The 26,284-nt window shown below is 34.9% G+C and overlaps 1 protein-coding gene across 1 annotated transcript in view; it reads left to right on the top strand.

Annotated features, from left to right (window-relative positions):
- The window catches only part of DCTN4-p62 (dynactin subunit 4), a 63,630-nt gene that overhangs the window by 7,792 nt on the left and 29,554 nt on the right, over window positions 1-26,284 (top strand). Inside the window, exons 2-6 of the mRNA XM_089104817.1 lie at window positions 3,499-3,569; window positions 9,324-9,506; window positions 13,873-14,008; window positions 18,648-18,822; window positions 21,409-21,592. Of these exons, the coding sequence (XP_088960943.1) occupies window positions 3,499-3,569; window positions 9,324-9,506; window positions 13,873-14,008; window positions 18,648-18,822; window positions 21,409-21,592 (749 nt within the window). The remainder of the gene's footprint in view (window positions 1-3,498; window positions 3,570-9,323; window positions 9,507-13,872; window positions 14,009-18,647; window positions 18,823-21,408; window positions 21,593-26,284) is intronic.

Genomic DNA, 26,284 nt, shown 5'->3' with positions numbered 1-26,284 from the left:
ATTGAGCAAATATTTTGTTCTTCTTTGGAGCAGCATATTGTTGAAGCTTCAAAAGGTATGGATTAATTTTATTCTTATTTTCCTCTTCAATTTCTAAGGTTTAAAAATGTCTCTTCCTTTCTCACCAATCCAGATAAGTAGGTATGCACAATGGACCTTCTCTCAGATAGAGGGCCAAGAAACATTAATTTGGCATGTTCTTCAAACTTTGACAACTCTTCATCTAGGTTTTCTGACTTCCAGTTCATTGATGGTGGTGTTACTCCTTCCATGATTATTTTCTGATTGCAGATCGCACTTCTGACACCATATAGAAGTCTGGTATATTTAATCATTTAATTTGACCCAAGCACCTGTAAACATAATATAATCATCAAGTAAGCAAGTAAAGCAAACAAACATTTTAAAGCAAATAATAAGCAAAACACTAACTAATTCACTAAGGCAAGCAAATCATAGCAGGATGCTACAGTCATTTAAGGTGTATGCACAATCAGACTCATGTCTGGTGAAAGTTTGTGCTTCTGAACTAGGGATTTTGGTTTGTTGTTCTAATATGTATTTTCTCTAATCTAGAAAAGATATTTTTGTAAGGTTTCATCAGTCAATTTGCAGAGCCTGCAATTTGGTTGGCTGTTCTGAATGGGAAGGCGTCATAACATCGAACCGTCAGGAGCAGTACAAAATCCGTCATAACATCGACAAAAAAATCCGTCAGAGCCGCAAACCATCATAACATTGAAAATTTTAAAACTTTAGTTTTTTGGGTTTTAGGGGGGAAAAGGTACTTTCACCCCTTTAGGTTAGATTACGCATTTAATATATGCTATGCTTTACCCTCACGCCCCTGATGTGCAAATATATAGCCGAAATTTGTTTCTAAACTATTATAAACTTATTGCTATTATGTAAACTTATAATTTTTTTTAGATTTTCTGATGGTTTGAGGTTCTGACGGTTCGATGTTATGACGTTTTAGTGCTTGGGATGGTTTGCCAAAATGGTAGCACCCCGTTCTGAATCGCTTATAGTTTAATTGCATACAAGCCAACACCCTGTCCATTCTAATGGCTGAATATAGCCCCGGGCTATATTAATTCTTTTACTGATTTTGTAAGTTTTAGTTTCAAATTGTGTCATTTAGTATTATGAGCCAACTGTTGATGAGAAATAAATAAAAAAAAAAAAAATAATGCAAACTCTCAAAATTAAAAATTTTTTGCATATGGTCTTGAAATATTGCTGGTGGTATTTTAGAGGGTTTTTCATTTATAGACTTACAGGGTTGATTTAAAACAAAAGCATTTTTGTTTCTGGACTGAAATCTAAATGTCCTTTTTCTTATAAACCCTTTTCAAATTATTAGTGAGGAGAAAACAGGGAAAACCTAGAGAAATCTGGCATACTCCTAGAGTCAGATACAGATTGTAGAAAAATATCCTGATTCTCAAAATTATTCCTCCTTCAAGTTTTATAAAATAAATAAAAGTGACATAGATTTCCTTTTATTATGCATATAAAATCATTACAAAGACTTTAGGCAAGTTTAGTTGAAATTACCAAATTCTCCCTGAAAATATCAATTGCTTTTTTTTAAAGGTCAATTGCTTTTTTTAAAGGGGGTATGTCCTAAGGAAATGTGGACCTTGTCCTAAGGAGCACAACAAAGGCTATAAGAGAGAAATGGAAAGCTAAACGTCTCCTAACCTTATGTTACGAAAATTTTTCATGTATTCTTGATAAAAATACTAGGAAAATTAACAACTCTTTGAAGGTTTTGAAAGTTCAGGGTGGAAGAATAAGTTTGAAAACCAATGTTAAGTAGTCATGATTTGTTAGCTACCAATAAATAAAGGTGAAGAGGTGATGTTAGGTACAAGAAAACTGATCAAGTGGATAGGTTCACTTACCTGGGTAGTATTTTTAGTAAAGGCGGTGGATGCACTAATATTAGAATACAGGAGCCCATGGTAATGATAGTAAAGCTCTGAAACATGGGTTCCTTGAAAGGCTACAGAAGATCAATTGAATTTTTTTCGATAGGAATTATTAAAGGAGAATTTGGGTATTTGTTTGACAGACTGTATATGATACAGTCAGGTGGAAAAAAAACAATGTTGTTTGACCCTTTTTTCTAGGGCTATAATGAAAAAAAAAATGTTAAGATAGTTTGACTATATTTTATGGATAAAGGATGGCATGTGTCAAACACTTTTTGGCCATCTATATAGGGTCAAACGAAATGCAAGTCATCTCCAACTAGGGTAGGCAAAGATACTTAAAATGGCTTAAAGGGGATGGGAGGGGATAAACAGTGAAGATCTGCAGAGGTTGGGACAGAGGAGAATATGTAGCTGTGTTAGCCTTTGATGGCTTTGTGAAGTAATGAGCTATTAATATAATAAATAAACAATTAGATAATGAATGATTATCTTATATTTCTTACTTGTTACTCTCTTGAATATGCTTGTACCTTTTGGCGCAATGACATCAACTAAGAAAAATTAAAGTGAGGGGTTATGTATTCTTTAAAATCTAGAGGAGGCAAAAAATGATCAATTTTTCTGTGGAAATACCCCCCCCCCCCAAAAAAAAAGAATTATTCAAAATCTAGGCCCTCCTGTTCCCTCTCCCAATTAATGCCACTGCTTTGGCACCTCTCTCACTAAAAACCATACATAAGTAACACTAGAAAAAATTAAAGCAAAATGAATAATGGAGTGCATGCAACAAAGAAAAAATTTATTTGAGCTGAGAGTTCACCCCAACTGTGCTGATATGAAGGGATGTGTATACTGACCTTTTTTCATCTCTCTGTTTTCTATGGAACATGCTTTAGTTTTGGGACAAGATATTTTGCTTTCACTAAAAAGAGTGTTGCCTCATAGTTATGATTTTTTGGCAAATATTTTCCATTTTTGGATTTCATATCAATACAGATACTCTTCTAACTCCCTCATAGGCTGTAATGCAAATTTATTTAGGAAACAGGTACACAATGATTTTACCTTTCCTTGTAAAAATCCTTAAAGTTCATTATTGCAGATTCTAAGCTTATGTATTATTTATTTCATGATTTTGATTTTATTTTTTTAAATTTTTTTGCATATATTGTTGTATGGGCTTATCCTTATGCCTATGCTTGAAACATTTTTATTGAAAAAATTTAATCTTTTCTTTGAAACATGTGCATCCTTTTATCTTTTTGGACGATCTTCTTTTGGAAAATATTGTGTCAAGTTTAATTCTAAAAAAAATTATGTATTGGTACATATAATCTAATGATTTGAATTTCTATGTATGACGGAGTGTAAAGATTTGTGCAGAGAGTTTGCCGTTTTCATAATATTAGCTAGTTTTCATGTGAAAGTATTCATTCTTATGTAATTTTGAAAAATGTCTTTTCCTCTTCTTTTTCCAGTCTTTTAACTCTTGGATGATCAGAAGGTAAATTATTTCTTGTATATTTGGTTGAAACTGAAATTCATTCTTTTTTAGGTTGATTCTCATTATTGCTCCAATTGTGCAGAGAACATGCCTGTTAGTGAAGCAAGGATTAAGAAAAACCGGTATGCAAACTTGTGATAATGTGTAGGTGTGTGTGTGTGTGTGTGTGAAACGTGGCCACTGCAGGTTAGAAGCTATGCACTTTTTAGTTTCTTTCTGTCTCTAATAAAATTGGTTGAGAAACTTGTTACAATGAAGATAATTTCTGAAACCACATTGGCCTGCCATAATATAAGAAAAGGAAATTGGCCTGGCATAATATAAGAAAAGGAAACGATCAAAAATGGAGTTTTTAAGACCAAACGAGATAACGAATAAAGAAACAAAGCGAATATTTCGATTGGACAACCGCCTCTCTTCTTCAGCGCGAAACGAAATAATGTATTTAAGAAAAGTGCTGAAGAAAAAACAACAACAAAAAACAAACGCGGAAAGTCAGTGTGAAAAGAAACCAAAAAACCAATGAAAAAACCAAAAAATTAAAAGATGAATAAAATTCAATAAAGATTGATGGCAGTTCATAATTTTTTGGATTTTGTGCAAATCTTGGATATTGGGGAATGACTCGCTTTTATGGTTGCTAGATATTTGGTTTTAATTCTTGTAATGTATGGCTTTATAGAATTTTATTCATCTTTTAATTTTTAGTTTTTTCCATTGTTTTTTTTGTTTCTTTTCACATTGACTTCCACGTTTGTTTTTTGTTGGTTTTTTTCTTTGTCACTTTTCTTGAATACATTTTTTCGTTTCGCGCTGAAGAAAAGAGGCGGTTGTCCTCTTGAAATATTTGCTTTGCTTGTTTATTCAGTTTTCTCGTTTGGCCTTAAAACCCCATTTTTGATTGTTTCCTTGTTACAATGATAATCATAAGCCATCTTTCTCTTCGTTATTTATAAAACAAAGGTTGAATTGCAAATGATAAAACGAAGTTAAACTGAAATTCTTTGAATATTCCAATAATTGTAAAGTATTTAATTCAGTGTAGCCTGTGTTTCCTGTCAAATTTCATCTAGTTGTTACCAATTGACAATCTGGTTACCCTTGAGGAAGAAAGAGCAAATATTTGCTTACTCTTTGCCTTCAATAACCCCAAACAAGTTCAGTGTTCTCTAGACTTTTTCCCTCCTTAGACCTTACCTTTTTTGTTCTTTCTACAAAAATCCAGGACCCCTCCCCCAGCAATATTTCCCACGTAAATATATAGAAGAACTTTAATTTTATTTTTGTATCCTTTATCACACTAATATCTACTTAATTTCTAAATATGTCATTTTACGCATTTGAAACCTTGATGTGCAATGACAATTGTCAGGTTTTATTTATGTTTTAAGTTTCATTTGTTTGTTTGCTGTTTCTGTTATTATATGACCTATAGAGCAAGTTCTGCTCTCTTAAAGCTTGTGTTAATAAGAAATAAAACAATTTTAGTTCCTGTAATAAATCAAAGGCAAGAGGACAGAGTATCAAATAAGAAAGAACAACAAATAAGCATAAAAAAGAGTGACAGCAAAACACAATGAAATATACACTTCAATGTTGCCAAATATCATAGAGGACACAAATCCAAAGTTGAACCAAGATGAGCAGACTCCTTAGGTTGGCCTAATGCTGCTTATGTCTCTTAGAATATGTATTACCTTATTGTTAGTGATAAAAATGACATTTTGATTATGACCAAATGATGCTAGTTCAAAAGAGATGAGAAAGGCAGTTGTAGTTCTTGATCTTTCTTTGTCAAACAATAATTGTGTTTTCTACTCATTTCATGTAGTTGAAGCCTGGAAGCTCTGATGTCTGTGGTTTAAAAGTCTCCTCTAGAAGGCCTTCTCCCTCGCGGAGTGGCATCCATGAAGCAAATATAGTCATGAAAATGACATGGCTTTATGCTCTGTCTTGGCCTGTAATGACTTTGTGCTTCTGTGCATTAACAGTGACAGTTAGTATATAACCCATTATGTGTTATATTTAATAAGTTTTTAAAAAGAAGTCAAACGTTCTGATACATATTTTTTTGAAGTAAGAGTATTTCTATTGCTGTACTAGCACCAGGGCCAGGTACAAAATAACGAAAATACATATAAACAAACTCTTATTGCGTTTTGTAAAGTTTTTTTTATCATAATATGATTGAAGACCTGTGATAAGGAACAGTTTTATGGTCTATATTTTATTTATTTGTTAAAACTGCAGTAAGCAAGGGATTATTGCTAAACAAAACTAAGAAACAGTAAATAATAATAAAAATGGGGCTATATAAAACGCATAGAAGAAACACATATTAACATAACCTATTATGGGGAATCGAATTCTGACATAATGCACTAATTACACCAAATCATGAATGCACTGATTCATTTGTAAGTGATTTAAAACAACAGCTTCAACAATATTGGAAGGAATAGGCTACAATTCTTACACGCTCAATGAGCAAAAGAAATATGGCCAATTTTTATTCATTCTAGTTGGGTAAATTTTATATTAATGCTGTTAAGTTTAAGAATAGTTGCTAAATTGAAAAAATACGATCCACTTTGTATATGACTCTTATTATTCAGGATATTTTAATCAAGTCGGTTCTGCACCTGTGATATTGAGGCGAAAGAGATTTAAGACTATATAATAGATCATCTTTATATTTTTTGCTACATGAATGGTTAAAGCTATTCATGGGATACCAAAACTCAATTATAGGCTCAAATAATAATACTCAATAATAATACTCAAAACTCAATAATAATAACAACAATGCAAAGGGATTACCTTGTGTCCACAATTTTGTGAGAAACATCAAAAGTTTGTTTTTACATGACATGCATAAACGTGTTGATTTATAATATATTGTTGACAGCATGTGTTTTTGCAAGCTCCTTAGGCTTTTTCTTGTACAGAATATTCTTTTTCTGAAAGAAAAGGGCTAATTGTTTATATCTCGACTTGGAGCAGAATGGAAGACCTGGAAGTCCAGATTTGAAACCAAGCAGTAATGGGGTCCGAGACTTTGCATTTTTATGCCCAGATTAAAGAGGTTTTAGCGCACTGAGTGTTGTTTTCAATTAGCTTTACCGTCCAAAATATTAGGGACCTGCTTTGATATTCCAGCGAATTGTCTACCATTAAGAAATAAAAATAAGGTGTTTCATAGAAAAAGGCTGGCCTTAGATGCAGATTATTCTTGCCTCAGAGGAAATCTGGGGCTGGAGGATGAGGCATGTATTCTAAATGGGTGCCAGAACCCATGTCACTTAAGAAATGTTTTTTGAGGGTGGGACCCTAGAGTTCCAGCAGATCCTGCAGACAACTTTAAAAAGGATAATTTTTTTTTAGGTTTGCAAATATATTAATGAAACGACAAAAAACAAGAGCAATTCGGTTTTTTTTTTCTTGTGCTGTTACTTTTTTGGAAAGGGAAAGAAGATTATTTTTTTGGCTCTGATATTGTGATAGAATACTGCTTTGTATGGCCCTATTTGGCTTATAATAAAACTCATTTTTATTATTGTTTTGCTTTAAATTTCCATCAACAATTTAAGTTTTTTAAAGACTAAAACGCAGGAATTTTCTAACAATGTTTGTGCACAGTTTTTTCTTACACAGCGGAAAAAAAAAACATTGATCGACTCTATTCCGATTCAATTTCAGTTCCACGCTTTGACCGATTGTCTATATTATTTTTCACCAACAATGTGTTGCAATAAAATGTTGTTTCTATTTAAAGATTAAATAAAAAACAACAAGTTTTTTTCACAGAAAGTAAGGAGCAACATTATAACTTTAAACGAACAGAAATTATTACGTATATGAGGGGGTTCGCCCCCTCGTCAATACCTTGTTCTTTACGCTAAAGTTCATATTTGGTTTCATTTTATTAAGAATGACCCCTGAATCACAATGGCTGTTTAATTAGAATAAATAGCTCTTCTGAAAGTACTAATTTTTTTTAGCGTAAATAACGAGGTATTAACGAGGGGGTGAACCCCCTTATATAAGTAATAATTTCTGTTTCTTTTATGTTTTAATGTTGCTCCTTACTTTCAGTGGAAAAAAAAACTTTTTTTTAATTTAATTTCTTATCGTAATTTAAAATAAAGCTGGGAAATCCGGCGCCTCCTTCATGGAAAATTTTCTCCCCCCATTGAAATTTCCTCCATGGAAAGATCCTCCTACGTAAACCACTCCCCCGACCATCCCCCCACCAGAAAAAAATCTTCACGAAAACTTGTGTAAACTTCCCAATAACCAATACTATGTGTAAACAATTGGCAAAGCTCATAACTTGCAGCCATCCTGCGGGGACTATGGGGGATTAAGTCATCCTCAAAGACATAGTCATTAGATTTTTCAACTATGCTGAACAAAATGGCTATCTCAAAATTTTGATCTGGTGACCTTGGGGAAAAAAGTGAGTGTGGGAGGAGGCCCAGTTGCCCTCACATTTTTTTAGTCACTTAAAAAGAGGACTAGAACTTTTAATTTCCATTCAAATGAGCCCTCTCGCCAAATTCTAGGACCACTGGGTCGATACGATCACCCCTGGGGAAAAAACAAATAAACACATATCCATGATCTTTCTTATGGCAAAAATACAAAGTTCCACATTTTTGCAGGTAGGAGATTGAAACTTCTGCAGTAGGGTTCTCTGGTACGCTGAATATAATGGAGCGATTTTCATGAAGATTCTATTACTTTTATGGGGCGTTTCCCCCTTTTTTTGAAAATAAGGCAAATATTCTGAGACTCGTAACTTTTGATGAGTAGAACTTTATGAAACTTATATATTTGAAATCAGCATAAAAATCCAATTCTTTTGCTGTATCTATTGGTATAAAAATTCCGTTTTTTAGAGTTTGGTTACTATTGAGCCAGGTTTCTCCTTACAGTTTGTTACCACAAACAGTTTGATCAAACTTTTGGATTTGCCAAAAAGAATTTAAATAGCTCGTCAAGTTGAAATTTGAAACATCAATTCAAAAATTTAGGCAAAGTTTTTTACAAAAAGTTATAATTGGATTCCATACTAAGATGGCACCAAGATTGAAATACCACTTATTGAAGAGGTAGTTTTTATAAAGTGTACATCAAGAAGAACGTCAGATTTGGAAAGTAAGTTATTTTTAATTATCGATGCTGGTAACATTGTTTGTACATGTTTTATTATCACTGAACATTGATGCTATGTCTTGACACTTCTAAAGAGAATGACGTGTTTTGTTTACTTCTTTAAAATAAACAAAACGTTTTATAGTTGATTCAAATACGGCGTGCTTTGTCATACAGCCTTCCTATCTAATGTCATTCATTAATTATACTGAAAAACATTTATTGGCTTAAATTACATTATGTTCCTTTTTAACTACTTTAATTTTTATTCAATGTTCAATTCAAAATTGTTTTGCTGCCCTCTTTTTTACGATCATAATTAAAGTCTATCTAGAAATCAAGGACCTAGCATTTAGAGAAAATTATGGGATAGCTCTGCAGAATTTTGCACTGTGTGTCCTGTGCTGTTTAAGAAAACAGAAAAGCTGTTTAGAAGAATCTAAAATTTGTCTATGCGTTAAATAAAACGCATAAAGGTGTTAAATGATAGTAAGCTACTGAAGTGTGTTTGTGTAGACCCTATTTAAAAAAGAATAATGATGTGTGAGTGCGAGCTCCTCGCTCCCCCCCCCAGTAAAAGATTTCCTTCATCTGCTTGAAGCAGCTAATACAGAAGTACAACCGGTTATTTAGGTTACTTTGCCTTCTCGCGCATCTTTATTGTTTTTCTATATTATCTGGTGGTTATTATCTATGATGTCACTTTTATTTGTTTTTAGATGTGATAATTGCTGGGATTGTCCAAACTGTGGTCATGCGCTATCAGTAAGAGCTTCTACTATTATGACAACTTCACTGGAAGATCCTCCCAAGCCAATTAGCAAAAAGGTATACTATCAAAGCTGTCCATTTTGCCGGTGGTCTTCACGTGATGCTGGAATTCCAGACGCACTTGGAGGTAGGTATAAAACTCTAGTCTACAAAGAACTGAGGTAGTAGTTCCCTGGGCTTTGGGCCAAGATCTAAATATTCCAAATAGGGACTGGCTTTGAAAAATCTATACACACAGGTACATGCTGGTTCTACCCTTATTAGGGTTTTCCTTGCAAAGATAGGTCCAAAATCTTATGAACATTCAAAAAGGTTTAATTTTAGGCCATCGTTTTATGAATTTTTAGAAAGAGATCCCCTTCCACACCCCTCCTTTCTCGGAAATATGAAAACACGCTTTTCAAAATTCAGAATGTCTAGCTTACGATCTTTAGACACGGCACTGTGAATATTCTTGAGATTAATAAATATGCCCTATAAATTGTTCTATAACGATTGGAAAAAGGGATAAACACTTCACATATCGTTGAATTTTCTTAAACCTTGAACTCTCTCTTAAACTTTTTTTTTAAGAGACTTTGATATTTAAGTCATTTATTTAATCTTTATTTATCTATCTATATTTATTAATCTTTAATAGTCTTAAATCAGACTAATAAAGATCTAAGCTTATTAAATGATTAATTAAACTAATTAAATTAATTAATTAAATCTAAACTAGTAAAATGTGGCTATTATTTAAATAAAATCTTCTGCCAGCTTTATTATCTAACAGAATGAAAAAGCTGTTTAAGCTTACCTTAGGTGTGGATTTTCAGGCTTTCAAAAAAAAAAAAATTCCAAGCGATAATACCAAAAAAGCCTGTGCTGTGACTTTATTAATTCTTTTTAAAATTTTAACTGGCCTGATGATGACGTGACAGAAATTCTCGCTTGAAAAAGCAATTTGTAAACGTGAGAGCAAATAGTTAGAATTAGTTTAAATGTTATTTTTATTTAATAATCAAGCTGGCCCGTAAGTCAATATTTGGGGAGGGTGTAAAAAGGGAAGTGGATTGAATAGATTAGGATGGAGGAGGAGGAGTGTGCACTACTATGTTGGCCTCCTTCAGCTTTGTGTTCCAGTGAGTTGGTAGAAGTATTAGAATTATTTCCATACTTTCATGAAAGAATATGAGAAAGTACATATTTCGAAGAATACTCCAAAACAACATAGCCCAACCCCAGCTTCGTGAGTACTGTGTTGTTTTGTTTTATACTGTGTTGATTTTTATCAATTCACAACAATGCCTAATTTTCTTTTGATAATATCGTACTTGCTAAAAATACTGTGTTGACTTTTTGTCAATTCGCAAAAATGCCTAATTTTAGTTTTGTTGATATTATACTTGCTTAAAAATTTTGCCGTGACTGTGTGTGTGTTGTGTGTGTGTGTGTGTCAAAATTGTGCTTGTGTAAAAATGTCACACAATTTGGTCAAGCTTGCTATGCAATTACTAGAGCATGGCACAGCTAAAACTAGGCCAGCGTGTTGTAGCTGGGCGCTCCCAAATCGCAAGGGTTGGGCTGAAAATTATTTCTTCTTCTTGTTTAAATTGTTATGGAGACGTTTTTTGCATAGCACCATCTTCGCAAGTAAATTTAAGGCCCTGCAGCGAAGTGTCACAGCTGACATCAAACTCTGGGCCCCGTATTGCCTAGCAGTGCTCAATTTTACTGCACCAATGCAGAAAAACTTGTTCAAATTTGGGCTGAAAATTAAAAGCAAAGTACATAATGCGAAGAAGCACAAAGCATTTACTCTCAAAAGTTAAATAAATAAATTAATCATAAACTTTATTTGAGTCCGGAATTGAACTTCAACTTCATTTGAACATTTCCTGAATTGGGAAATAAATTGGAATCAGTTAACTAAGATAAATTTCTTATGATGGGCACCTGCTGGTTTTGACACGTTAAGAAGCCTCTCAGAGACTAGTTTGACCGAGTTTGCTTTTTATGTCTTTTTAAGTCTTAGAGACGAAGCACTTGGTTGGCTTTTAATTTCATAAAATCCTAAAGATATTCAACAAAAGCAATGGTGTGCATCTAAAACTGACAAAACATCGTTCTTCCTACCAAAGACTTATAGTCTGTTTTTCAAGCCAACTTGACTAAGATGTCTCTCGTTTTGGGCGATTTAAAAGCTGGCATTAGACATGATAGGCTGACGGTTAGTGAAACTTTAAACTCTTCTATGAATTCTTTCATCCTGGTAGCCAAGAACTGTTAGATACACTTCACATACTTCTGTAATATCATTGAAGGAGAAAGTTAAGATAGTTCAAACACTGTTACACTAAAATTTAAAGTAAAATTATCATGCTGATTATCTGACTAAAAAGCTGCCTCATTGTTACGTTCTTTTTTCAACTGTAATGGATTTGGTATACCAAATGAAGTTTTACAGTCCATACATTGTGGTTGTGTAAGAACATGTCTGGAGTGTGTCGAGCATAGGATCCAGAACTGACGAAGGACAAACTTGATAGACTTGAGATGAAACAAAAAAGAGCCTTGAAAACTATACTCCAAAACAATTATTCAACATATAATGATGCTAAGAAACATCTCATTTGAACTCTCTTGATAATCGTAGACAAGAGTTGGAAATTTCGACCTTGGACCAAACTGTTTGAATTTTCTAACTCATTATCAGCAATCACTGAATCTTGAGAAAACCCCTTACGGATCTATTGGTAATGGCAAGTCGCTTACCCCACTTGTTGTATTGGAACCAAAGCTGGCACCACTTATTGGGGTGGAAAGCCTCGTGGCCACCACTGCTGTAACGTAAATATAGGGTATGGTAATACCCTGTTACGGTATATCCTGCTCCAGGGTATGGTAACGTGATCGAACGATCAAAAACGCCAAACTCTAGGCCAATGGTGCCACAATCTGGGTCACCCCTAATATCTCTAGCTATCTCTTTTTGGAGGGTGAAAAATTCCCTCCTGTCGATATAATAATGACGGTATTTCTCGCGAACTCTTTTTTTACCCTGCCTGGGTTCCTGGCAAAATAATCAAACACAGTTGTGGAAAATAACTCAGTTGTATTCTTTCGACGTCACTTAACAAAACATACCTCCATAAACTCTGAAGACAGACTAAAAACAAAAACACCACTTGTATACCAAGCACTTTCTGTAGGGGTGGACCTTAGATTGGCCTTGACCAATCCGCTAAATTAAAGGTCAAACCCCTCGCTTCTTTTGAATAATATTATCCCTCGATTCAGGCTCAGATCAGGAAGCAGAAAATACAATTTTTGTTGAATGCTCACTTATTGCAAAAATCACTAGCTTAGCAACGAGACTTTAACTTATCATTGAAAATTATACTATAGGCAAATCTAATCAAATGTAATTACGGAAAGGAAAACAGGTCATTTATCTAAGAAACAAAAGGAAACAGGGGTGAAACCCCAACAGGATCTAACACTAAAAAAGATAAAGATACACTAGAGTCGGCGATTGGCGCATGTGGCGTTGAGAATTGTTGACGTTTCAATTGCTAGATCTTTTTTACTGGAACAGATTGCAAGCCCGTCACCAAACTTTGTGAAAGCTGGTATCGAACTCCGCGCCCCGTATTGCCCAGCAGAGATCAATCCACTGCGCTGTCAAAAGATGAGATCTAACACTAGACTAAGAAATGAAAAGACCCGGCTTCTAGCACAGGGGAATATCTTAAGTCATTTATATTTTATTTTGCTCAGTATTTTAATGAATACGTTTTAGAAAGTGTTTGATGTCTATTTTAGTTTGTTTCATGGTTTTATTTACTTATTTAAATCTTTATATTGTTCGTTTAATTGTAAAGGATGTCTCAAAAAGAACACCGGATCTTAAAAGCCCGTTATTTTTATTTGTTGTTGTTGGCAACTTTGTTTTTTCATGTTCTGTTATCAATGATCATTGAAGCTATGTTCTGATACTGTGCTGTTGTTTTCCAGGTTAATTTTGAGGTGTATAGTCATAAACTCGATTTATAGTAAATTCAAATCCGGTGCTCTTTGTGAGACATTCTTTATTTGTTGCGTACCTGAGGTGGCGGAGGTGACTTTGGTTAACAAAATATCTTTCAAGGAAATTTGAAAATGCACCCACAGACACTTTTTACACTCAAAACACTGATTCCAAAAAGTTTTTGATTTTTTTTTCCAGATGATCGAACCAGTAAAATATAAGCCATCAATGAATCTCCATTTTGATTTTTTTTTTTGCTGCTAGGTTTGTGGACTTGCTCAGTTTGGCCTCTGAGCAGCTCATAAGATGAATATCTTCTACGCAATATAATTTTATCTAAATTCGTGTGAAAAATAGGTGAAAATTATGCATTGTTGCAGAAAAGAAAGACAAAAGAAAGAAAGAAAAGTTAACAAACAAAGGAGGAAGGCAAAAAAAAACTAAAAGGAACATTGAATTTATTGCATGTTGATCCTTTCAGGTAGTGGCCCCTGGCCGGATGCAGAGGCACAATTTGGCCAGAGAGTTAATCAACTGACTGAGTACTACCGTTCCCTTGCTCAGGTGGAGAAGATAGAACAAGAACAAAAGAGGCAGCAGAGAAGGAAACAGGCATTTGGGGTATAAGCTTTCCATTTTATTTTGTTATGTATAGGATTTGACAAAAGTATTAAACCATAAACGTTATCTTGAAAATCATAAGCAAATAAAATAAAGCTGGCAATTAAACATTGAAAAAGTATTTGGACAATTAATAATAATATCTAGTAGGAGGGTGAGGAGGTTGCTCTGAAAGTTTGGATGGTTATCAGCATATGTTGAATTTTCGCATTCTAGATGAAATATCTAGTCCAAATTTAGGTGAATATCAAAAGCCACTCAAATGCTAACTGAGCACCGTGTAACTTTTTGCTACAGCACTTTCTGAATATCTTTTTCTAAGACAAAAACCTGCTTCCGAACATTAAAGATTTTGAGCTGTTATTCAAAATCTTTGAACCGACCCATGAAGGAGGTAAATACTTTTATTAGCCTTGTCCAATTTTTTTTTTATTAGTCTTTACAAAGGTCCTCTTTCAGAGCCTTATTTATATCCCCCTTCCAAAACAAAAGTGACTTCGTGCTGTTTATCAACTCCCAACAAAAGTGACTTCGTGCTGTTTAATTTAACTCCCATTTCAAAACAACTTTTAATTTAACTCCCCCTTCCAAAACAAAAGTGACTTCGTGCTGTTTATTCCTTTATGTTTTGTTCCGATTGTCATATCGGAAGCACTCCCGACATAGGGATCATTTAACGAGATCTAAAGTTTGCATAAATTCAAATGTTTAGCTATAGAGTAAAAATCATTTTTTTTTTTACTACTAGTACTACTAACAACTCACTACAGAACGAAACTGCCTGAGGCCGACACAGCTACGCACGCTCCTCTTGCATCCCAATTTATTCAAAGCCTCTCTCTTTACACTCTCCCAGGAAGTTCCCATTCCCTTCAAATTTTTCTTTATGACATACTCCCACCCTAGACGAGGACGACCTGCTTTCCGTTTAGCCCTTGACGGTTGGCCGAAAAGGACAATCTTCGGCAATCTGTCATCCTTCATCCACAGAACGTGCCCTAGCCATCTCAACCTTTCTTTCATTTCAAGCCCTAGAAAGTGGTATTGAAACATATTTTTCGTACAGCCTACTGTCTGAAATACGGCCAGTCAGTTGGGTACCTACAACGACCCGTAGGCAATTTCTCTGAAAAACATCTAGCAAATATTCATCTGCTTTTCGGGGCGCCCATGCTTCAGAGCCAAATTTGACAACTGTCATCACTTTAGCTTCCAATATTCTAATCTTGGTTTGCAGACTTATCTTTCTATTCTTCCAAAAAAAATTTAACTGTGAAAAAAAAAAAAAAATACCCTGAGCCTTGATTATTCTACTTTTATCATCTTAATTGCACTCACTGTCTTTACTAATGATACAACCAAGGTAAATAAAACTGCCTACTTGACTAATCTTTTCGTCACCCAATGTCACCATTTAATCTTCCCTTATTCCTAGTCTTAGTGACTTCGTCTTTTTAAAATTAATTTTCAAACCTATTCTACTACCCTGAACTCACAAAAACCTCTAAAAGCTCATTCATTTTGCTCACACTTTCATCTAGGATACTTAAATCATCAGCATGAGTCCAGGAGAGTTTTTTCTCCCCATTTGATACCGTGGTCTCCCACTGCCTTTCCTGTGCTTCTTAGACAAAATACATCAATTCTCCATATAAAGCGGGAGGGAATACAACCCTGCTTAACTCCTGATTCAATACAAAACCAGCTGCTAACCTTATTTCCTATCTTAACCGCAGCAGTGTTATTTTCGTACATAGCCCTAATCATTTTAATGTATTTGTCTGGTATACCATACAAGGGTAAAACTGCTAAATCCCTTCTATCAGAATCAAACGCTTGCTCGTAATGTATAAAACTGAGGACCAACCTACTAATTAGTGTAAATAAGAAGCAAAACAAAAGCGTCCTATTCCTGAAAGTAAACTTCTTGGAGTCATGTAGTGTCGAACCCATTTAGACCTTGGAAATTTCTCTTAGAGCCCTTAGGTGGAAATTTTTTTTATTTCTTCTAGATTTCATCGAGGTATTTTGGAAATCTAAAATTTTGACTCTTTCTATTTTTTAAGTGAAATTTTTCAATTCGATAATTTTTTCAAAAGTTTTGAAGGCATGTAAAAGCCAATCCCAGGAGCAATGTGAAAGAGGTTGAGCTACGACTCGTATTTGGGAGGAAGGGAGGAGTTTCTAGAATCCATTCATTTGCTCATGGACCAAAAGGGGTTTGCAGATCTCAACCAAAGCTGATCCAAAATTGGTCATAAGAAAGATTTCGTTTTTTACTTGTACGTTTTGGGAGTCCAGATCAAAATCAAACTTGGTCAGAATTAAGATTACGTTTTGTACTTGTACGTTTTGGGAGTCCATATCACAACCAAACTTGGTCAGAATTAAGATTACGTTTTTACTTTTACATTTTGGGAGTCCAGATTATAACCAAACTTGGTCAGAATTAAGATTACGTTTTGTACTTGTACGTTTTGGGAGTCCAGATCACAACCAAACTTGGTCATAAGTAAGATTACGTTTTGTACTTGTATGTTTTTGGAGTCCAGGTCTGAACCATACTTGGTCAGAAGTAAGAGTTAGTGTCCCTGCTTTGCCTTTTGGGGGTCTGAACTTGAAACCCATTCTTACCTCAGTCTGGGGAGGATATAGGGAAATTTTTTATTGTAAATTGTTTGAGTTCCTTATGCAAATGGTTGAACAAGTTAAGAGAAGGATTGTATCTTGCTTCAGATGATTATAACCGTTCGGCTTGCTTGTGATTGACGAAAAAAAAGAAACATGTTTAAAAAGAAAGCTATGAAAGTATGAAAGTCATGTCCGAGCCAAACACAAGTCACACCTGTCGATGAAAAAGGCAAATTTTATGAATGGCATGCGTTTTTTCTTGATTTTAACGTCACACCCGTATTTCAGAAGCAGAAACTAAAAATGACAAGTGCTTGGTTTAAAAAGCTTGTATCAACACTATTTTCTTCCCAATTAGTCTATGCAATTACTATACTTAGAAAATTTTGCAGGATTCCCTTTACGGACAGAAAAGCTGATGTTCTAAGCTTCCATTTTTTAAATTTCAAAAAATTATACCTTAACTCTTGACTCTGATTTGTCAATCATGAATTGTATGGTTGAAAGTTGAACAACGTTCAACTCGAGAAACTACGAATGGCAAACATAATTGCCGCAGAAGTTGCGCCTAATTAAGATTTTATCCACAGATGCGACTGCAATGTGACCCCAGCATTAGCGAGAAAATTTTATTTTAAAATTTACTTGAACCACTTTATACACTGAAAACTGATATATGACGTGGTGTGAACGATTTTAGTGCAATATTTGAAATTCAAACTTCGCAATGTTGTCAGGTTTGATTTAATTTGTAATTTTGAGCAAGGGGGGGGGGTATTTGAATTTTTTTTTTTAGCCAAATTAGTTCTTTCTCAGTTTAGTCAATACTTTTGTAAGAAAGTAAAATGTGGAGCCTAGGCAAATTAACCAATAGCGGCAACGTTTTACTTAATATTTCTATGGCAACATGGTTAAGATTGAATCTCTACGTGTTCTAGGATTGTATTTCCCCTCAGACCTTGGGCTGTATATCTTTCATTACCGCTGTCTTGTGCCTAAGCGTTGAGCGATATATCTGTATTCCGCGCGATTGCTGGTGTCATCAATTAATCCTCGTATCTTTATTTTATGGTTTATTTCGAATGAGATTTATTCAAATGAGATATTAGTCTTGTGGTGCTGAACTCCAACACCTGTTATTTCCAGAATTTTGATATTATTTTACGCCAAAAAACAGCTATAAAAAAATTGCTTCTATTTACAGATTGCTTCTAATTTAACTAAAAAATTACTTCTAATTTTAATAGTTGGAAGTGGTTATCGAAGTTAGACTTGAAATCTTAACGAGTATTTTCAAAATGAATCATGAAACAGTTGGTAAAAACTTAAAAGATTTTTTTTTGATAAAAAATAATATTGACATCAAGGTGGTGCTTAAACTGTATTTGGTACCACTAATTGTAAATTCAACATGTAAAGCAAATGCAAAGCGCTTTCGAAAAAAAGAACAAACTGAACGCTCGGTTGTTTCTCATCGTATAAAATCAGGCAAATACAAAGCGCTAACGAAAAAAAACTGACCGCTCAGTTGTTTCTCATCGTATAATATAAAGTAAATGCAAAGCATTTACTAAAAAAAAAAAAAAAAAAAACTAACCGCTCGGTTGTTTCTCATCGTATAATATGAAGCAAATGCAAAGCGCTTACGACAATAAAAAAAAAACTAACCGCTCGGTTGTTTCTCATCGTATAATATGAAGCAAATGCAAGGCGCTTACGACAATAAAAAACAAAAAAACTGACCGCTCGGTTGTTTCTCATCGTATGATATAAAGCAAATGCAAAGCGCTTACGAAAAAAACAGAAAAACTGACCTCTCGTTTGTTTCTCATCGTATATGTTGTCTTGTGAAGACGTCTTTTGGAAGAATGGAAAATTCTTATCTTGCATTTCCCAGAAAGCATATGTGTTCAGGTGTTCAGCATATATTAGTACTGTTGGGCTTGTCTAGAAATATAGATAATTCTAGGAGCTGCAATTTACAGTTTTTTTTTTTACTTTATTTTAGGAAAGGATTAGTAGCAGCGCAAGAAAGCGTTTATCTGGGCTTCATGTTTCTGTACCTGGGCTCTCAATGGTTTCACGACCAGCTCCATCACCGCTCATTCAGCCGTCAGTTCCAGTCGAAGCGACAGAAGAGTTATCTGAAGAGTTTATCAATCAGCCTGTGAAGCTTTATTCCAGTATGTACTATTCGTTCCCTTACTATTCTCGTTATTCGCTAGTATATCTATTTACCATTCATTCATTTGATATGAATTTGTAGGGGATTTGAACACCCCCCCACCCCCCAAAAAAATGTTTGTCCTACTCGTAAAAACGTAACAAAAATGACTATAAACAAATTTTTAATGCATTTTTTAAGTTTTTTTGTAACTTTACAAAAATTCCGTATAACAAAGACTCCAGAGATAACACAGCCCATCAGAACCTCTGGGCAAGTGTTGTAAATTACGCCCCGGGGGCATATAGGACTTTTATGGAAGGGATGGTAGTATAAACTTCAGAGAAGACTCGTTTGATTGTAAATCGAAATATCTTTTGCCCTTTTTAAGAGTCAAAAGTGATTGGAGGGCAACTAGTCCACCTCAAGGCCCCTTTTTCCCCAAATGCATCTTATCAAAATTTTGAGATGTATATTTTGTTAAAAATAGTTTATAGATCAAATAAAAAAACTCAAAGGTCAGCACAACCCCCCAGTTCCAGTCGAAACGGTAGAAGGGTTATCTGAAGAGTTTATCAATCAGCCTGTGAAGATTTATTCCAGTATGTACTATTCGTTCCCTTACTGTTCTCGCTATTTGCCAATATATCTATTTATCATTCATTCATTTATATACTATCGTTTCTCTTGCGTACTGAACCTTCACTTTGGTGGGTTGGTATAAATAGCAAATAAAACAAATGAAAATATTGAAAAACGGGTACAATATTTGAAATGAGATAGTGGAAATAACACTTTTAGTAATAATAAAGGTCCGAATATTTTGGCTTCACGTCCGTAATACTTTATCAGCGAAAAATAAAATGAATTAAACGGAACACATAAAGAAAAGGAAAGAACAAAACGAATAACACAAACGAAAAAAAAACTCACATCGGACATATTGGACACAATAAGACGTGATTTTATTTTCGTTTATGTTATTTGTTTTGGTTTTTCCTTTTCTTTCCCTATATTCTGTTTAATTTATTTGTTGTTTTTTTTCTTTGATAAAGGCTTTCGGACGTGAAGCCAAAATATTCGAACCTTTACTATTATTATTAAAAGCTCGTTTCCCCCTATTTTATTTCAAATATTATAACCTATAGTTTCAAATATTATAACCTTATTTCAAAAATTATATTCTATAGTTTCGTTTGTGTTATTTATACATGGAAAGGCAATGTGGCCTAAGACATTATTTGGTGTAAATAGTATCATTAGCATACTATTGGAAAAAATCAGAAGTATTGCCAAGCAAAAAACCATCCATTACGCTATCAAATAATCAGATCTAACATTAGACTCCAAAATTTCTGCGGGGCGCCATTCTTGTATGGTTTTTAGGCTAAGTTTTTAAAGTTTTTAGGCTAAGGTTTAAAAAAGAAAATGAGAAATGATTATTGGAGGTTAAGGTGATACTTTTTTAATTTCTGACACAAAAACGTTTAGCAAAAACAAGGAATAGTTGTAAGAAATTGAGATGAAACATTTTTGACTTATGAAAGTTTCTGACTTTAAGCAAAAATAAGGTATGTTTTTTGGTGCTTAAGGTTAGTTATTTTTGGAATTCTCTGACTTGGTGGAAATTAGGAGCGATTTGAGGAACTTGAGATGAAATTCTTTTTTTGAAGTTTTATTGGTCTGCAAAAAGGATCTTTGGATTTCTTGACATTTGAGTTACTTTGTGTGTTTAAGGGTGATGGATCAAAATTCGAGAAAGTAATAATATATTTTCTATCACTTGTAGACATACATGTATAAAGATTGGATTATAAGTGAGGCTCGTGGTTTTGTTGGTGCGGGGGGTGGGACACGAAATAAGTTTATTCTTAAGCCACAGTTTTTCGGGACTTGAATCCTGTGGGCTATTTTAGGTCATCTAATTATAGTGATAAAAAATTTGTTAAATTGTTATTGTGGAAGTTTGCCTTTTTGCTCTTTTTTCCTCATTTTCTTTCTTTTTTGAAAAGCGTGCGTTTTTTGTTTTTGCTGTTAGTTTGTTTATTGTGACAAAGGAGAAGCATCGAGTTTTACCTCTCTATCTGCCTTGTGTTTTAAGTTCATATGTATAAGTTGTACTGTGTTGATCCAATAAATCTTGAATAGTTTGCCCAAATAGTATCTTTTAAAACAAAGGCTAAAGCTTTGCAAAATTATAAAAATTCGGCTGTAGGCCGTTGTTGAATTTTCATACGGTAAAAACGTTCAATTTTGATTGATAGTACAGGCTTGGAAAAATTGAAAGCTAGAAGTGCTATTGAATGTTGGGTCAGAGTGGCCTGATGAGGTGCATTTGGGTGTTTTTTGAGGCGGTTGCACATTGAATTTTACAAATTTGTGCTTTTTTTGGGGGGGTGGGAAATTGTTCATTCGGCGCAATTTTACTAGAGAAATGGCGCTTTCGGCGTAATTTCACTTTTATGGTGGTGCAATTTTAAACCAGATATCTGATAACACTGTGTTGGATCCTTCCCCTGAACCCGGTAGAATTCAAGAGGAGAGATTAATTGTCATTGTCTTTATTTTGAATGTCCTTCATGTTGTGAAAGTCTTTTTCTTTCAGTTTTATCACTCCCACAGCGTCATAGATCTGTAGATCGTCAGCCCACAACAACAAATGAAATGCTTTCATCGAAGAAAAGTTTAATGATTCGGCGATCCCAAAGATGCCGCAGATGTGAGCATAATTTGTGCAAACCAGAATATAACCCATCTTCAATTAAGTTTAAGATTCATCTGGGAGGATAGTAAGTCACGTTTTATAGACTTATTTACTCATTGTAGATTTAGAAAAAATATTTTTCCAACCAGTAAAAATACGGCCGTAGTCTACAAAAAGTTACTACGTATTTCTGAAAAAAAAAACAACACAAAACAGTAACAAAAAAGCAAAACAAAACACTGGCCGTTGTAAACACACAAGGGTTGTTACTAATTACACTAGCTATAGCAGATACGATAAGATAAATATAAGATTTTATTAATTAAAAAGAAAACAAGAAACAAAACATCCAACATGAAACACGCTAGGTGGCTGCTGGCGTATTACTATATTTTGTTTGTATATTATCTGGTATGCTTAGATAAAGTACAAATCATAGTTCCATACGGACAAATCCTTTTATTTAACAGTCAAACAACAACAAAATATCTAGATATTTCAGTCAAGTATACAGTGGCCGTCATCAGCAGATTAACTCTGACAGTACTATATACATGACTTTGACTTTATTGAAAATAAACACACAAATAAAACACAACTCAAGGGACTGATCAATCATCCCTAGGGCCTAACTTTAGCCCTTTGAGAACGTCAAGTATTCATATTACCATACCACTTATTATTGACAGAACAACAAAGTGTTAAACTTCGAAACAGAAAGAATACTGAAAAAAAGGCACTGATAAATACTGAAAAGGCACTAAAGAATACTGAAAAAGGAACTACAGAAAAAGAAAGAGAATCCTCCTAAACATTACTTATTTATACTAGTAGAAAGAAGATGTTTTTGTAATTGTATCGAAATGACGGAACTGAAACAAAATCTTTTATTTCCCGTGGAATACTGTTCCATAGTTTCACACCAATGTATTATATAGAAAAAGCTGCTCTTTGCGTGTGACAAATATTCGGGATAAGAGAAAAATGTGTAGATGACGACGAGTACAAATGACCAAAAAATCTATAGTTTTTTGTTGTTGTTTCAGTCTAATAAATAAAAGGATTTGTCCCTGTTGAACTGTTATTCATACATTATGGAAAGGCAGTGTGGTCTTCGAAAATACCAACTGTTTACATATTAAATCCCTGGTCACGGCAAACAGTTATAAAGCATACAGCTGTTTCTCTCTATATAGTAATGCCAGATCAAAAAGCTGTGTCTCATATCATTTTACATTCTACAAATGACAAATCAGATTTTGCAGTAACAGTTAAAAAGTATACAAAAACGATAAAGCAAGAAATACACAGTTCGTGCATCTGACCCCACAAAAGGCTGTATGGCCTGTCGTGTCAAATATTGAGTTATTATAATACTGAGTACTGCAAATATTGCACTTTTCTCCATGACTTTTTTTTTACAGGCTATTGGACCGTTTTCTACCGTGTCTCAACGTAGCATGGTGTGGTATTGGCACTTATCATCATTTAGTTCAATCTAAAGAGCTTGAATCATAGGCAGCGCGATAGCGCTGCCTAAGTAAAGAACGATGTGGGCACAATATACTTTTTTTTCTTTCTCCATACCCGGGCACTTCGTATCGAAGGAGTTGTCGTAGAAACTTCAAAAGGGGCTCATTTGATTGGAAATTGGAGTGGCTAGTACCCTTTTTAATATTTGAAAGTGATTGGAGGGCAACTAGCCCCCCCCCCCACGCCCATCATTCTCCCAAACGCATCCAATCAAAATTTTGAGATAGCCATTTTGTTCATCGTAGTTGATTTACTGATAGAAAATATTTTTTGATGAGGACACTCCCCCACACCCCTCGGGTCAAGGGTTGTAAGTTATGCCCTGGGGGCATATAAAGTTTTTATAGAACGCGTTGTCGTAGAAACTTCAAAAATGGCTCATTCGATTGGAAATTGAAATGGCTAGTGCGCTTTTTAATAGCCGAAAGTGATTGGAAGGCAACTAAGACCCTTTCCACGCCCACCATTTCCCCAAACACATCCAATAGAAATTTTGAGATAGCCAATTTGTCCCACGACGTTCAAAATTCAGGAAATTATACCCTTGAGCCGGACACTCCTCCCATATTCTTCAGGACAAGGGTTATAAGTTATGCCCTGGGGCATATAAGGTTTTTATTGAAATCTTTGTCGTAGAAACTTGAAAAAGGGCTCATTTGATTTGAAATTCAAAAAGATAATGCCCTTTTTAAGAGTCAGGATTAATCTGAGTGCAGCTAACCCCCCTTTCAAGCCCACCTGTTCTGCAAGCACACCCATTCAAAGATTTTTGATGGTACTGATATTCAACGTAGCTGGAAGGCTTGAAAGTTAGATACTAAAAGCTGGCAACCCCTCCCCCCAAGGTTCTCGAGACAAGAGTTGTATATTATGTCCTGGGGACATATAAAGTTTTTACTGAAAGCGCTGTTGTAGAAACTTCAAATGGGCTCTTTCAATTGGAAATTGAAAGGGCTAGTGGCTTTTTTAATAGTTGAAAGTGATTGGACAGCGACTAACGCCCCTCTCACGCCCACCATTTTCCCAAATACATCCAATCAAAATTTTGAGATATCCATTTTGTTCAACGTAGTTGATAGTTCCGGAAATTAAGTCTTTTAGGATGATAACCCCCTCAGAGCCCTCAGTGCAGGGGTTGTAAGTTATGCCATGGGGTTATATAAAGTTTTATTGACAGTGTTGTCGTAGCAACTTCAAAAGGGCTCATTCAATTAGAAATAGAAAGGGTTAGTGCCTGTTGTAATAGTTGAAAGTGATTGGACAGCGGCTTAAGCCCCTCTCACATCCCCCATTTTCCAAAACACATCTAGTCAAAATTTTGAGATATCCATTTTGTTGCCCTCAGTGCAAGGGTTGGAGCATATAAGGTTTATATAGAAATTTGTTTCATAAATCATAGGCAGCGCGATCGCGCTGCCTAAGTAAACAACGGGGACACTCGAGAACGAGACAAGAAACGGGGACTAAGTAAAGAGGACACTCCCCCACAACCCTCTGGGCAAGGGTTTTAAGTTATGCCCTGGGGGCATATAAGAACGATCTACACAACAATGTATTATTTATTAATTTTTTCCTTTAGAGCAGGACACTTCGTATCGAAGAAGTTGTCGTAGAAACTTCGAAAAGGGCTCATTCAATTGGAAATTGGTGTGGTTTGCGCCGTTTTTAATAGTCGAAAGTGATTGGAAGGCGACTAACACCCTGCCACGCCCACCATTTCCCGAAACACATCCAATCAAAATTTTGAAATAGCCATTTTGTTCAGCGTAGTTGATTTCCGGATAGAAATTATGTTTTTGAGGAGGGCAGTCCCCCGCAGCCCTTAGGGGAAGGGTTGTAAGTTATGCCCTGGGGGCATATAAGATTTTTTATAGAAGGCGTTGTTGTAGAAACTTCAAAAGGCTCATTCGATTGGAAATTCAAATGGCTAGTGCCCTTTTTAATAGTCGAAAATGATTAGAGGGCAACTAACCCGCCTCTCACACCCACCTTTTCCCCCAACACATCTAATCAAAACTTTGAGATAGCCATTTTATTCAACGTAGTTTTAAGTTCTGGAAATTAGGTCTTTGAGGATGACACCCCCCCCCACAGCCCTCAGGGCTAGGGTTGAAAATAATTGTCAGGGGGCATATAAGGTTCTTATATAACGCGTTATCGTAGAAACTTCAAAAAGGGCTCATTCGATTGGAAATTAAAATGGCTAGTCCTCTTTTTAATAGTCGAAAGTGATTGGAAAGCAACTACCACCCCTTCCACGCACACCATTTCCCCAAACACATCGAATTCAGATTTTGGGATAGCCATTTTGTTCCACAAAGTTCAAAGTTCATGAAATTATTTCATTGAACAGGACGCTTTTCCCACAGTCCTCAAGACAACGGTTATAAAATATATCTCGGGTGCAAAGAAGTTCTTTTAACACATTCTCATAAAAACTAGAACATAAACCCACTTGATTGAAATTTCAAAGGTCTATTATTCTTTTTGATAGTCGAAAGTGATTTGAGGGCAAATCACTCACGTCCATCTTTTTCAAAAACACATCCAATCAATATTTTAGATAGCCATTTTATTCAACGTAGTTGAAAGTTTTAGAAATTAGGTCTTTAAGGATGACAACCCCTCCACAGCCCTCAGGGCAAGGGTTGTAAGATATGCCCTGGGGGCATATAAGGTTTTTATTGAAAGCGCAGAAACTTCAAAAGGGATCATTCAATTGAAAATTGAAAGTGATAGGAGAGTGACTAACACCCCTCTCACGCCCACCATTTTCCCAAACACATCCAATGAAAATTTTGAGATATCCATTTTGTTCAACGTAGTTGAAAGTTCTTGAAATAAGGTCTTCTAGGATGATATCCCCCTCAGAGCCCTCAGTGCAAGGGTTGTAAGTTATCTCCTGGGGGCATATAAAGTTTATATAGAAAGTTGTTTCAAAAAGAAATTTCAAAAAGGGCTCATTTAATTGGAAATTGAGAGGACTAGTGCCCTTTGTAATAGTCGAAATTGATTAGAGGGTAACTAACCCCCTCTCACGCCCACCATTCCTCTAGACAAATTCAATCAAAATTTTTAGAGAGCTATTTTGTTCCACGAAGTAGAAAGTTCTGGAAATTAGGTCTTTGAGTATGACACCCCCACCCCCCAGTACTCAGGGCAAGGGTTGTAAGTTATGCCCTGGGGGAATATAAGATTTTTATTGAAAGTCTTGTCGTAGAAAACTTCAAAAGGGCTCATTTGA

The sequence above is a fragment of the Artemia sp. Qi Xiang Cuo genome, chromosome 19 (genome assembly GCF_049724085.1).
Source record: "Artemia sp. Qi Xiang Cuo chromosome 19, ASM4972408v1, whole genome shotgun sequence".
Classification (NCBI taxonomy): domain Eukaryota; kingdom Metazoa; phylum Arthropoda; class Branchiopoda; order Anostraca; family Artemiidae; genus Artemia; species Artemia sp. Qi Xiang Cuo.
The sequence above is the reverse complement of the archived record's forward strand: the minus strand, read 5'-3'. Positions and strand labels throughout refer to the sequence as shown.